The 12365-nt window shown below is 35.8% G+C and overlaps 1 protein-coding gene across 1 annotated transcript in view; it reads right to left on the minus strand.

The window, feature by feature from the left end:
- Positions 1-4233: 4233 nt before the first annotated feature.
- kifc1 (kinesin family member C1) overlaps positions 4234-12365 on the minus strand; it is a 29285-nt gene continuing 21153 nt past the window's right edge. The window contains exons 14-17 of the mRNA XM_028801746.2: positions 10607-10746; positions 10398-10471; positions 5407-5482; positions 4234-4749 (exon numbers count right to left, since the gene is read on the minus strand). Coding sequence (XP_028657579.2) covers positions 4705-4749; positions 5407-5482; positions 10398-10471; positions 10607-10746 — 335 coding nt within the window. The 3' untranslated portion in view covers positions 4234-4704. The remainder of the gene's footprint in view (positions 4750-5406; positions 5483-10397; positions 10472-10606; positions 10747-12365) is intronic.

A 12365-nucleotide genomic window follows, 5' to 3' on the forward strand; every position in this document is an offset into this window, starting at 1 on the left:
CAGGAGCTTGGTTGCAGCGCTCGCAGGTTGGATCCTGGCCTGGAAACATTTTGGACAGTTTTAAGCGAGACAGATGAGCTCGATATATAATTTTTAGTTGAATAATTCTATGCTTTGCGCATATAGAACTCGAGTGAATTCTCTGCTTTGCTACCTTCCACTCCTTTTCTGATATATTGATTAAGAGATCTTCTTCCCAATGTCCTCTTGGATCTTTGAAAGGTAGGGACTCTAATAAGATTTTATATATTGCGGAAATAGTGTTTGTTTCCTCGGAATTGAGCAGTATTTTTTCCAGCATTGTGGAGGGTGCAAGGTGGGGGAAATCGGGCAATTTCTGTTTAACAAAATTTCTATTTTGAAGATAGTAAAAGAAATGTGTAGCTGGGAGGTTAAATTTTGAACGTAATTGTTCAAAAGATGTAAATATGTTGTCTATATAAAGATCTCTGAGCATTTTAATCCCAAAACTTTTCCAGGTATTAAAAACTGGATATACTTGCGAAGGTTGAAAGAGGTGGTTCCCTTGCAGAGGTGCCACTGATAAAAGATTTTCCATCTTAAAATGCTTCCTAATTTGGTTCCATATTCTGAGTGAGTAAAGCACAATTGGGTTATTAGTATATTTGCGATAACTTTCATTTATTGGAGAGCAGAGCAGGGAATATAAAGAAGTACTACAGGATTTTACTTCTATTGCAGACCAAGCCTGTGTATGTGCATTTAATTGTGTCCAGGTTTTTATGGCTTGTATGTTTGCTGCCCAGTAATAAAACTGAAAATTAGGTAAAGCCATGCCACCTTCTGCCTGAGGTCTTTGTAGGGTCGCTCTTCGGATACGTGGGTGTTTTGAGTTCCAAATGAATGAGGTTATTATTGAATCTAACTGTTTAAAAAACGATTTATTGATATATATTGAAATGTTTTGAAATAAAAAGAGAAGTTTAGGAAGGATATTCATCTTAACAATGTTAATTCTTCCGGCTAGAGTGAGATGAAGGGTTGACCATCTATGCAAGTCTTGCTTAATTTTTTCCATACAGACGCCAAAATTTTGTTGATAAAGAGCTTTATGTTTGTGATATTTACCCCTAGGTATTTAAACTGATCTGCTATGGTAAAAGGTAGGGTGTCTAATTTAATATTATATGCTTGTGAGTTCACTGGAAAGAGTATACTTTTATTCAGATTAATTCTAAGACCAGATATCTTTTGAAATTCTGTTAGTGCTGTTAAAACAGCAGGGACAGTGTTTTCTGGGTCCGATATATATAAGACCATATCATCTGCATATAGAGAAATTTTCTGTTCCAGTCCTTCTCTGACAATCCCCTTTATCTGATGAGAATTTCGGCAGTGAACCGCCAGTGGTTCAATAGCGATTGCAAACAACAGTGGCGACAAGGGACATCCTTGTCTGGTACCACGTTCTAGTTTAAAGTAGTCTGAGCAAATTTTATTAATACAAACTGAAGCTTCTGGACTGGTATACAGTAGTTTAATCCAAGCACAAATATTCGGGCCAAACCCAAATTTCTCCAATGCAGTGAAAAGGTAATTCCATTCGATCATGTCAAATGCCTTTTCTGCGTCTAATAATAGTAATATCTCTGGGGTGTTTGATTTTGCTGGTGAATATATAACATTAAACAAGCGTCGGAGATTTGAAGATAGATGTCGGCCTTTAATAAATCCAGTTTGATCTTGTGATATTACCGAGGGCAGCACTTTCTCCATCCTTCTAGCTAGGATTTTTGAGAGTATCTTAACATCATTATTCAGGAGTGAAATTGGTCTATATGATGCACATTGTAACAAGTCCTTATTTTGTTTAGGAAAGACGGTGATTAATGCTTGTCGAAATGTTTGAGGTAGAATTTGGTGGTCTTTAGCTTCTGTAAATGTTACCAATAAGAGTGGAGCTAGCTGAGTGGAGAATTTCTTATAAAACTCTACGGGGTAACCATCAGGGCCTGCTGATTTCCCGCTTTGTAGTGACTTTATAGCGTCTAGTAATTCTGTTAGCGTTAGAGGTTTATCTAGTTCCTCAGCACTTAAAGCATCTATTTGTGGTATTTGTGAATTACCCAGAAATGCATTAGATTGCTTGTTGTCTTCTTTGGGCTCAGTGGAATATAAAGACTTATAGTAATCTCTAAATGTGTGCATTATTTTATTATGGTCGATGATTTCTTCTCCATTCTTGTTGGTGATTACTGGTATTGCATTGTGAACTTCTTGTTTATGAATTTGTTGAGCTAAAAGCTTATTAGCTTTTTCTCCATGTTCATAGTAATGCTGTCTAGACTTATAAATAAGTTGTTCAGTTTCTTTAGTTGTTAAGATGTTAAGTTCTGTATGCAGGGCCTGCCTTTTCCTGTGAAGAGCTTCACTTGGACGCCTGTCTTGTTCTTCATCTATTCTAGTAATTTCATTTCTTAGCTCTGACACTTTCTTGGTTTCTAATTTATTTCTATGGGAAAGATATGAAATAATCTGGCCTCTTAGGAAGGCCTTTAGAGTTTCCCAGAGTGTTCCTGCAGAAACCTCTGTAGACGTGTTTGTCTCTAGGAAGAAGCTGATTTGTTTGGATATAAAATTCTGTGCAGTTCTCGTCTGCCAATAAAAGAGGGTTAAGACGCCATCTGCGAGGTGAGTACGAGGGGCTTATTGATTTTAGCTCCAAGACTAGAGGGGCATGGTCAGAGATAACAATTGTGTCATATTTGCATGATTTAATTGTAGGCAGGAAATTATTATCTATAAAAAAATAATCAATTCTTGAGTAGCTATAATGCACTGGTGAGTAGAACGAATATGTTCTTGAGTTTGGGTTAAGAAACCTCCAGGGGTCTGATAAGTTGTGATCATTTAAAAACTGTGTAATTATCTTTGCAGTATTAGATGTCGCCCCCCCCCGTGACAGGAGTCCTATCTAAGAGTGGATTTAAAACACAATTAAAGTCCCCAGCCATTATAATTTTATGAGTGTTCACATTGGGAATGGATGCAAATAGATTTTGCATGAATTCCTTATCATCAACATTGGGTGCATAAACATTTATCAAAATCATTTTACTGTTATATAAGTTGCCCATGACCATCACATATCTCCCTTCAGGGTCCGACACTACCTCTGATGCTACAAATGGAACTGTTCTATGTATGAGAATTCCCACCCCTCTAGTTTTCTTTATAAAGCTAGAATGGAACATTTGGCCAGTCCAGTCTTTGTAATCTGAACTGATCCTTGGTTAGTAAGTGGGTCTCCTGTAAAAATACTATTTTAGCGTTTAAGCCTGTTAGGTGAGAGCATGTAAGTGTGCATTTTTGAATGCCATTATGAATTATTTTTCTTATTTAATTTTAATTTGTTTTTCTTTGCAAGCAATGACTTCTTAGGCAACCTACAGAGCACTTTGAGCTGCATCACTGGTATGAAAATGGGCTACAGAAATGTAGTGATGCACAGAGAAGAAAAATAAAATATCAGGATTGAATGCTTTATACCTCACAACTGAGTCGCTCTTATTTTTTTGTACATTTGGTTTTGTGCTATTGTATACGGCCTACTTTCAATACATGCTATTCAACAAAAACAAATTAATGATGTTGGTTAAAAATCTTTTAATTAATAAAGTGTAAAAGGAAATATAAAAAAAATAGATAATTGGATAAAAGAAAATATTAATAAAATGTGAGCCATGTTAGATGGTCAAGGTGCTTTGTCCATTTTTGGCTAACAAGTCATATGGATCCACATTGTTTATGAAGCTCAACTTGTTTAAATGGCATTGCTTTGGATCCAAATTCGATTTACTCTGAATGATCCTTTCTCTTTCTCCCTTTCCTTTTTATATTTGCTTTTATAAAAACTATTGCAATTCCTAGCAGTTATGTTACTACTGCTCATTCCTTGTTGTAAACAAACCAGTACAATCCTCTAACATTTATGTCCACATCTTATAATGCAATGTCACAGATCACTTACTCTCTAATGAACAGGAAGAATGGTAATGGTAAAATGACTTTAAAAAGGTAGTTTTAGTCATTTGACCAAATACGGAATTTTTTTGCTATTTTTGGCAGTCAAAGACTGTAAATCCCTACTTGAAATAGTTATTTTAAGTGTAAGAAAACTTAAAATTTTGGACATGTATAGAGGAAAACTTTTTTCAACAGATGAAGGTGTGATTTAAATCAACGTAACATTCCAGCATCATTTCTATCCTCCCCCCCTCACTCACAAATTGACCTGCATTTTGAACATTGCAGGCGACAATATGAATTTTAAAAATGTCCACACCCATTGGCCAGTCCTTACTGCCCAGAATAAGCTACAGAATGATTGTGTTTGTGTGTATTTCACTTCTGGAAATCTAACCATTTGTCTCTGCATGAATTTTAATCATTCAATAAGGGTCCAATGAAGTCTACATTTCAAAGCTTTCTTAATCACAATTATTTAAAACAGTTACATTAAATAAAAATAAAATCTGTACTTCTTTACATGATTATAAATAAAACCATCATAACATGCATTGCACAAATAAAGCTCGACTTGAAGGTACTATAAAAATCAAATAATAAAAACACAACTGCATTTTTATGTATAAAATTTATACAAAAGAGAATGTTCTAAAATACAAACATGGCTACATAAATAGAAAAATCACATTTTATAAAAGTAAAAGTATCAAAGACTCATTTTCTGTTGGCAACTGCTGTCCCAATCACACATTCATTCACCTAAACAGAGAAAGAGAGAAATCAGATTAAAACAGAATCGGACCTGGAGTCGGTGTAAAGGCTGTACAGCATATCCCAAAGATCTCAGTGCCAGAAAGACGCTCAATGCCCATAACCAGCTGCTCCATCTTATTTGTTAGAGAAGGTGTACTTCCAGATCACAAAATTAGTGTACAACTAGAGCACCACACCAGAGACTAGATGAATCTCAGGTTCTGCTGCAATCTGCCTCCCTAGATCTAGAAACATTCCAGGCCAAATTAGACCTACAGAAGATTTAATTAAAAACACAAACTATAATAGATAAAGAGCAGCTTTTAAGTACACAATTTGACAACCACGTTTGAAATGCAGAGGTTAACTTTAAAGAAAAGCATAAAACTTCACCCATTTCTAGAGCCCACCTAACTCAACTATAGGGCAACAAGGAGCCAGTGCCTGTCCTAGAGCAGCACTGAGGGCAAAGAAAGAGCCAGCACTTAACAACTACACTTCCAGTTCATTAAAACTGAAGTTGGAATGTTTAAAATGGTCTCTTGGGGGTGTGATGAAACTACCCTAACCAGGTCACCATCATTAAATTATATAAAACACTCCAGCTTTACCATAACTGAACCTACCCACATTACCTAAAACCAATAAAATAGTTGTACTGACCTTGCTAGCAAATCTCAGCGAGTTGAGAGATTCACCAAAGCTCTCATTCTCTGGTGAAATGTTCACAAACATCAGCCTGTGGAATGAAAGATCAGGAGTTCAGTTTTAATCTTTCACAAATGAAATATTTCAAAATATTTTTCACCTCATTAACCTAGTCTCATATAAAAGATAATTACATTGATGGCTTGAAGTTTTGCTTTTAAATCATTCTTTAAAAAAAAATGCTTAACGGTATATTTTAATTTCATCAGAGTCTGTCCATTTTTGAAAAGACTGCACCGTCATTACAAGCACATGTGACAACAGGAGGATCTTATTTTGTAATGCTGCTCTGTAATTACTGAACCAGAAAAACGGAAAAATGCAAACTCCTATTTAGTTCATCATTAGCTGCAACCATAGAGTACTCCCAGGTCACTGTCAAGTGTTCAAAAGGCCCATCTGCTGGTGGTCCGTTCTTACATTAAGGATACAAGCGGTCAAGTAGGAGGGATGAGAAGACTTCCTTTTTTCAGCATTGAGAATAAAGGTTGTGTTTGTTAAGGCTTAACTTAAGAAAAGAAAAAACAGCAACCAAAACTAAAAGTACGTTTAACTGAGAAAGGCAAACTCAACAGTTCAACATGCAAGGCAAACAGTACATCCGTTCTGCATCTACTAAGCACTGCCAATGGGTTTTGATAAGCCTGTATAAATAGAGATTTGCTTGACTTTATTTCTCTCTCATACCACAGAAATACAACTAATTTTCAATCTTAACCCAAAACTAGTATGTTTTGTATCATGAATTAAAAAATTCAAAATTTAAAAAAGAAATAGTATGCCAAGCCAAGAGAGTAATTATTTCAAGAGCTCAATGTGTGTGTATTTCATTTATTATATATATATATATATATATATATATATATATACACACACACACTCACACTTACTGTATACTTACTTATGTATTAATATACCCCAATTGGGGATTCATCAGGTGTACACACTTTTTCTTCCCCTTGCGGGAATCAAACTTCTGATGTCAGCGTCTGAGACTTTGTGCCATGGTGGTTGGTTCCCTTTCTGTCAAGTCCAACACATGTGTAGTGTACTCTTATTTGACAGGCACTCTATATCATGTCTATGATCTGCTTCTTGCAACTGAGAGGGCATAACGGATGTCTGCCGGCCAACTAGAAGTATTACCAAATCCAAATCATATTATGGGATATCATCTACTGTTAAATTCTGCTCCATACTTGTACATTTTTATACTGTATTGAGGATTTATTCTGTTCTGTGTATTGTATTGCCCCCCTTCTTTTTGACACCCACTGCACACCCAACCTATCTGGAAAGGGGTCTCTCTTTGGACTGCCTTTGCAAAGGTTTCTTCCATTTTTTTTCCCTACAAGAGTTTTTTTTTGGGGGAGTTTTTCCTCGTCTTCTTAGAGAGTCAAGGCTGGGGGGCTGTCAAGAGGCAGGGCCTGTTAAAGCCCATTGCGGCACTTCTTGCGTGATTTTGGGCTATATAAAAATAAATTGTATTGTATTTTACCTGGTAGGGAACCACCCAAATATCAGATTTCAATCAGACCTATGCATGCACATATATGTACACACATATCTGATATCTGTCACAAACACATATATAAATACAAACACTTTTTGTTGGCCCAAACGTTCATACATCATCATGTTACACAAATTTCATTTTAAAGAAATGTAAATTTCAATATAACAAATACTTTTCTATCTAAAATGGCCACAGAAGAAGATGACAATGCAATGCAAAAAATACTTAATACCATGCCTACACTTTCTATGTCGAGTCCTGGGAGCCCTGCAACAGGCCATCTCCAAGAAAGTGACAAGTCTGAGAAATTTCTGGTCTCGGGCAATCTCAGCAAGAGTGTAGATGTGACATCATACACATAGCTAAATTCGGAGTCAGAGCTCCACCTAGTGTCCACATGGGTAGTTGTGTCATGGGTGGATACTGCACTGCTAGTTTCATAACAATTGAACAACAAAAAAAAAAAAAAAAGTGAGAAATTGTGTCTGTTTATGCTGAAAGAAAAAATTAACAGATCAGAAGAGCGCGAGTGAGGGTAGGCCAAAGCCCGGTGTTAAACGTTCTAAACATTGTTCAACAAGCATGTTACACGGTAAGCTTGATCCTGCAGAGAACAACCAATTACTTGGCCCTTGGTTTAGTGTTTACCAGATGGAGACTCACGAGAAGAGTGAATGAAGTCAGTGTGTTTATCAGCAACAAACAAGGCAATAGATTTCAAAAAAAAAAAAAAAAAGAGGCACAAAGCTAAGAAAAAGAATTGCAGCATATTAATTAGCAATTACTTTCACAACCTAACAAGACAAATCAGGTGGAAAATTTGATATCCAAAACCATAAATATAAAAAAGAGTTTAAAAAACAGACAATAGATTGTGGTCACCTACATACTGTATGTGTGCACAGCCCCAAACCTCAAAGTAAAAGCATCAAGTACTATAAATTTCTGAAACAACCTGGGAGGGAACTGGCAGGTACCACACCATTTGTGAGTGTTCACGTGCCAGAAAAACACAATATTAAAGTGGCCTTTGCTGACTAAGCATGGAAAAAGCATTTTCTAAATAAAATGTTTTATTATTACTACTACTGGTATACAGTAATAATGTACATTGGTGGTGGTGGGGGTCAATTTATTTGTTTGTAATTATGAAAGTGTAAAGTGCGTGAGATGAGAGGTTAACACACAGCTCTTTATTTTTCTATTAGGGGGAAGAGCAAGTGAATTTTTAAAGTAAAATCGCATGTAAAAACATACCAAAAAAAAAAAATAGCCACTTTATTATTATTTCAGTATTTAAAACAAAAAAAAATGTATATATCGAGAGGGCTAATGCTCGCTGTCATTTCTTCTGTAGTTCTGTATCATAAAGTTTTTTCTGAATTCTGTATCATTGTTGTCCCTCAATTAATCCAATTTCCTATTGCCACTAGTAAATAGGGGCAGAATATTTGTTTAATAAGTAATGCAATTTTGTTACAGTAAATTAAAAAATTACTCATTAAATGTGGCCCTAAATTTAACTTGGTATACAAATGTTCACATAAAACAATGCAACTGTAGAGCTGTGCTGCTTAAATAAGACATATTCCCACGTTTAAGATTTAACAGAAGTGGTTAAAATTTGACATAATTGTTTTTTCCTCTCCTCCTATCAAATGTAAACACAAAAGCCCCATTCTAGACATTAACTTGATAAATGGTATAAATAACTACTTTTAAAAGCAGCAAGAACACGTTCTACAGAGCAATAAATACTAATTAAAGCAGGCCTATTCAAAATGCAGCCCGTGGACCACATGCAGCCCAGAAGCAACCTCTGAGTGGCCCAGCCTATGGTTCCATCAGGGCTCCAGACTGCAACTAAAAATGATCGCACATTCAACCAAAAACAGGTTTGGTGATTATCATTTCTACATCATTCGCCAGTAGCGAATTAAATTATTTAAACTTTAAAATATTATATTGTAACAGATGCAAAAGGCCTTTATTTTTTTATTGTGCTGTTAACACACTGCTCCCCAAACTCGGTCCTGGAGGCACACTGTGGCTGCAGGTTTTTGTTCCAAACAGCTTCCGTTTTTAATTGGACTCCTGGGCTAATTAAGTGATGTGTTATTTCCCAAGCGCTGTGTTTTGGAAACAGTATAGAAATTAGAAAACTAAGTTTAGTTAAAAAAAATGAAAATGTACTAAGCAGTTATATTGTAATAATGCATTTTCTTCTTTTAACAATATTTTCATTCTACTTTCCTAGGCATTCTAATTGTTTAACTAATCCATTATTTTTCTAATTAGTAGGGCTGACGCTAAAGTAGTTGCAGTCTTTGATTATTCAGTGTCGTTTCTCTGGATGTCTGCGCTGCCCATTTTTAATTGTCATTATTAAGATACAATGAAGGGAGCAAACAAACACAGAAAATGGGCCAAATAGAAAGAAATCAACAAAAGGTAGTCAAGCATTTAAATCTATAGCAAAAGCAGAAATATTTCTAAATGTCTTGTAAAAATCATGCTGCTGTGCTTTTCTGAATGTAGAATAAAAGAAAAATAATACCAGCTAATTACAGTAAATGAGATTAGTGTTATCAGGTGTTGACAAATACCTGCAGCCACAGTTGGACCCCAGGACCGAGTTAGAGAACCCCTGTGTGAATATATGTGTTGGAATGGGCTCCCCTTGCATATCCATGAGCTGCTTAACAGCTGCTTTATATCCCGCACTGGGTGCGAGATATTTGAAATTCCTCTGTTTATCATGCATGTCCCCTGTTATGAATACATCTGTGCCCTGTGGAATTCAGCTGTCCCTTCTAATTTCACACAGGCACACTAAGGTGGAGGAAAGTAGAAGGAAAAAAAAAAAAAAAAAAAAAAAGTATTGCTACTACCTCAGATTCTGTTCAGTTATAGTTGTTTTGTTATTACATTTTTTGATGTGCCTGTACCACATATGACCAAATTGAAAAGGGAAACAATGAATGAATATTACTTGTTACATTTATTTGTGTTGATTTAAAATTTGTCATTACTTGCTGGTTACCAGTGGCTGAAAATGTCTGGCCCAGCTAAATTTATTGATGTGAAAATCTGGCCCAACTTAATTTGTAATTGAATAACCCTGAATTAAAAGTATACACATATTGTATGTTTTCAGCCGGTCTAGAAGAGACAAAAGCTGACTGAATTTATCTATGGGTTTAAAAAAAAACATATATACCTTGGCAGACTTTTTGGTAAATCTGCTTTGATTTCCATAAAAGGCTATATAAATAAAATGTAAGCAAATAAATAATACAAACACTTCATTTGTTTTGCAGGTTCAAGGAGTAATAAACTACAATTTATTCTCCTTCGAGAGAGAGAGCTTAAAACTCTTAAGGTTCTATGTTCAGATTCTTACCCAGTGTCAGCACTACATAATACTTACGTTTTACTGTTTCCCCCTAAGCAGTTCTGCAATAAGAAAGTCAGCTTTGAATTTCTGTAAGGCACAAAATTATCCTTAAAAGAAAGAAAAAAAAGAAACACATGAATTACGACCTGCACCTTCAAGTGAGAGAAAAGAGAAAATTAGCTCAAAGGAAATGGTCCAAATTGTTTATTCTTTATGTAGTTCCACTTTTCTCAATGAATTACCTTGTTTGCCAAAGCAATGAAGACACTCCCCAAGTTGGAAAGACTGCAGTTTATGGCCTTCGTTTCCTTTAACCGATCTCCTTGTGATTGTGATTTATCAATCCTCTCACTGCCGGCAAGGTCAATTAAGCTCAATGTAGCTGTTAAAATAGAAGTTGCATGTAAATATAAAGGGTACAAACTGTAGTGACTGACAGACAATAGCCAGTAGTTTAGTCTTTTGCCAAAAAGTAGCCACATTACTTGCCCACAGAGCAGGGGTGCCCACACTGTTTTTGGCTTGCGAGCTACTTTTAAAATGACCAGGTCGAAATTATCTACCTACATTAAAAATACTATACACACATATATATATATATATATATATATATATATATATATATATATATATATATATATATATATATATATATATATATATATATATATATATATAATTTTTATTTATTTATAATATATATATATTATATATATATATATAAATAAAATTACATACACACACACACGTATATACACATATACATAATTCAATATATGTGTTGTCACTACAGTATTTGGATTTAATAATCTTCATGTGGGAAAAGGCCGACTCGCATAAATGAGTAGAGCCGAATAATGCAGTCAAGGAGGTAGCACATTTCCTCATGTTTGGGTACTTTTCCTCTGTGAGTAAGTTCCAAAACAGTCCATGAACCCCATACTTCAGCTGAATGTCATCCTGTAGTGTCAAAATCTCATCCTCCACTGTAGAGGACTTTTAGGTGAAACAGTGTTGCAATTTTTGATGCGGGTGAATCACCCTCAACATCTCCCCTAAATGGATAGCACTTAAATGTAGCGATTGGCTCAAGTAAAGCCGAGTCTTGAAACCGTCTGTCAAAGTCTGACAGACAATTTTCAATCTGCTCTGTGTAGCGAATGCTGTCAAGTTGCGCACACGCCTTCCATTGCGCCTCCAGCACTGACGCGAGGTTTTGGATGTTCCCTAAATCAAGGCGCTGCAGCTTTGAGAACAGATGTTGCATTTTTTGTTTGAAAGCATTAACTGAGCTAATCATTTTGACCATGATTCTCTCTTTTCCTTGCAGCTGTAAACTAAGCTCATTCAACATGTTGGCCAGATCGTTATTAAATTGCTAGTATTCTGCATGTTTAATGACAAGTAGAAACTCCTTTTTCTCCGGCCAGGGGTCTTGAAATCTCAGCAGGAATTTCTCCCTAGCCATCTGCCTCAACAAAGGCTTCTTTAATCATCTCTCCATCTTGGAAGGACTTCTTATGCTTAATGATCGAGTGACTCACCCGGAACAATGCTTCGGTGTGTCTGCCTTTGCTTTTGAATTCAGGTGAGTGAAAAATGACGGCTGTCCGATTAACTGCGATTTTACTTCCCTATCCTTTCTCTCTCAGATCGCTTTTCGGAAGGAAGTTTTTATGAACAGTTCGAAAATGCCTTTCCACATTTTCCTTCTTTGGAATAGCAATGAGAGATTGACAGATCAGACAAACGCACTTCGATTGTGACATTGTGAGAGAAAAAAAATTCCTCTTCCAATTCCACATCCAGCCCATAACCAACCATTTTTTTTTTTTTTTTTAAAATCCCTTCTTTAGTCGATATAAATTGGAAGGCTAACTAGATCACTTAGACAGCTGGAGTTTTGCAGTAGCTCGCGCGTTTGATCGATCATGCGTGCGGGATGACCAGTGTGTTAGAAGAAAAGAGATCTCAGACTGGCCGCCCTGTATATCAATCAAG

This window comes from Erpetoichthys calabaricus, chromosome 1 (genome assembly GCF_900747795.2).
Source record: "Erpetoichthys calabaricus chromosome 1, fErpCal1.3, whole genome shotgun sequence".
NCBI lineage: Eukaryota > Metazoa > Chordata > Cladistia > Polypteriformes > Polypteridae > Erpetoichthys > Erpetoichthys calabaricus.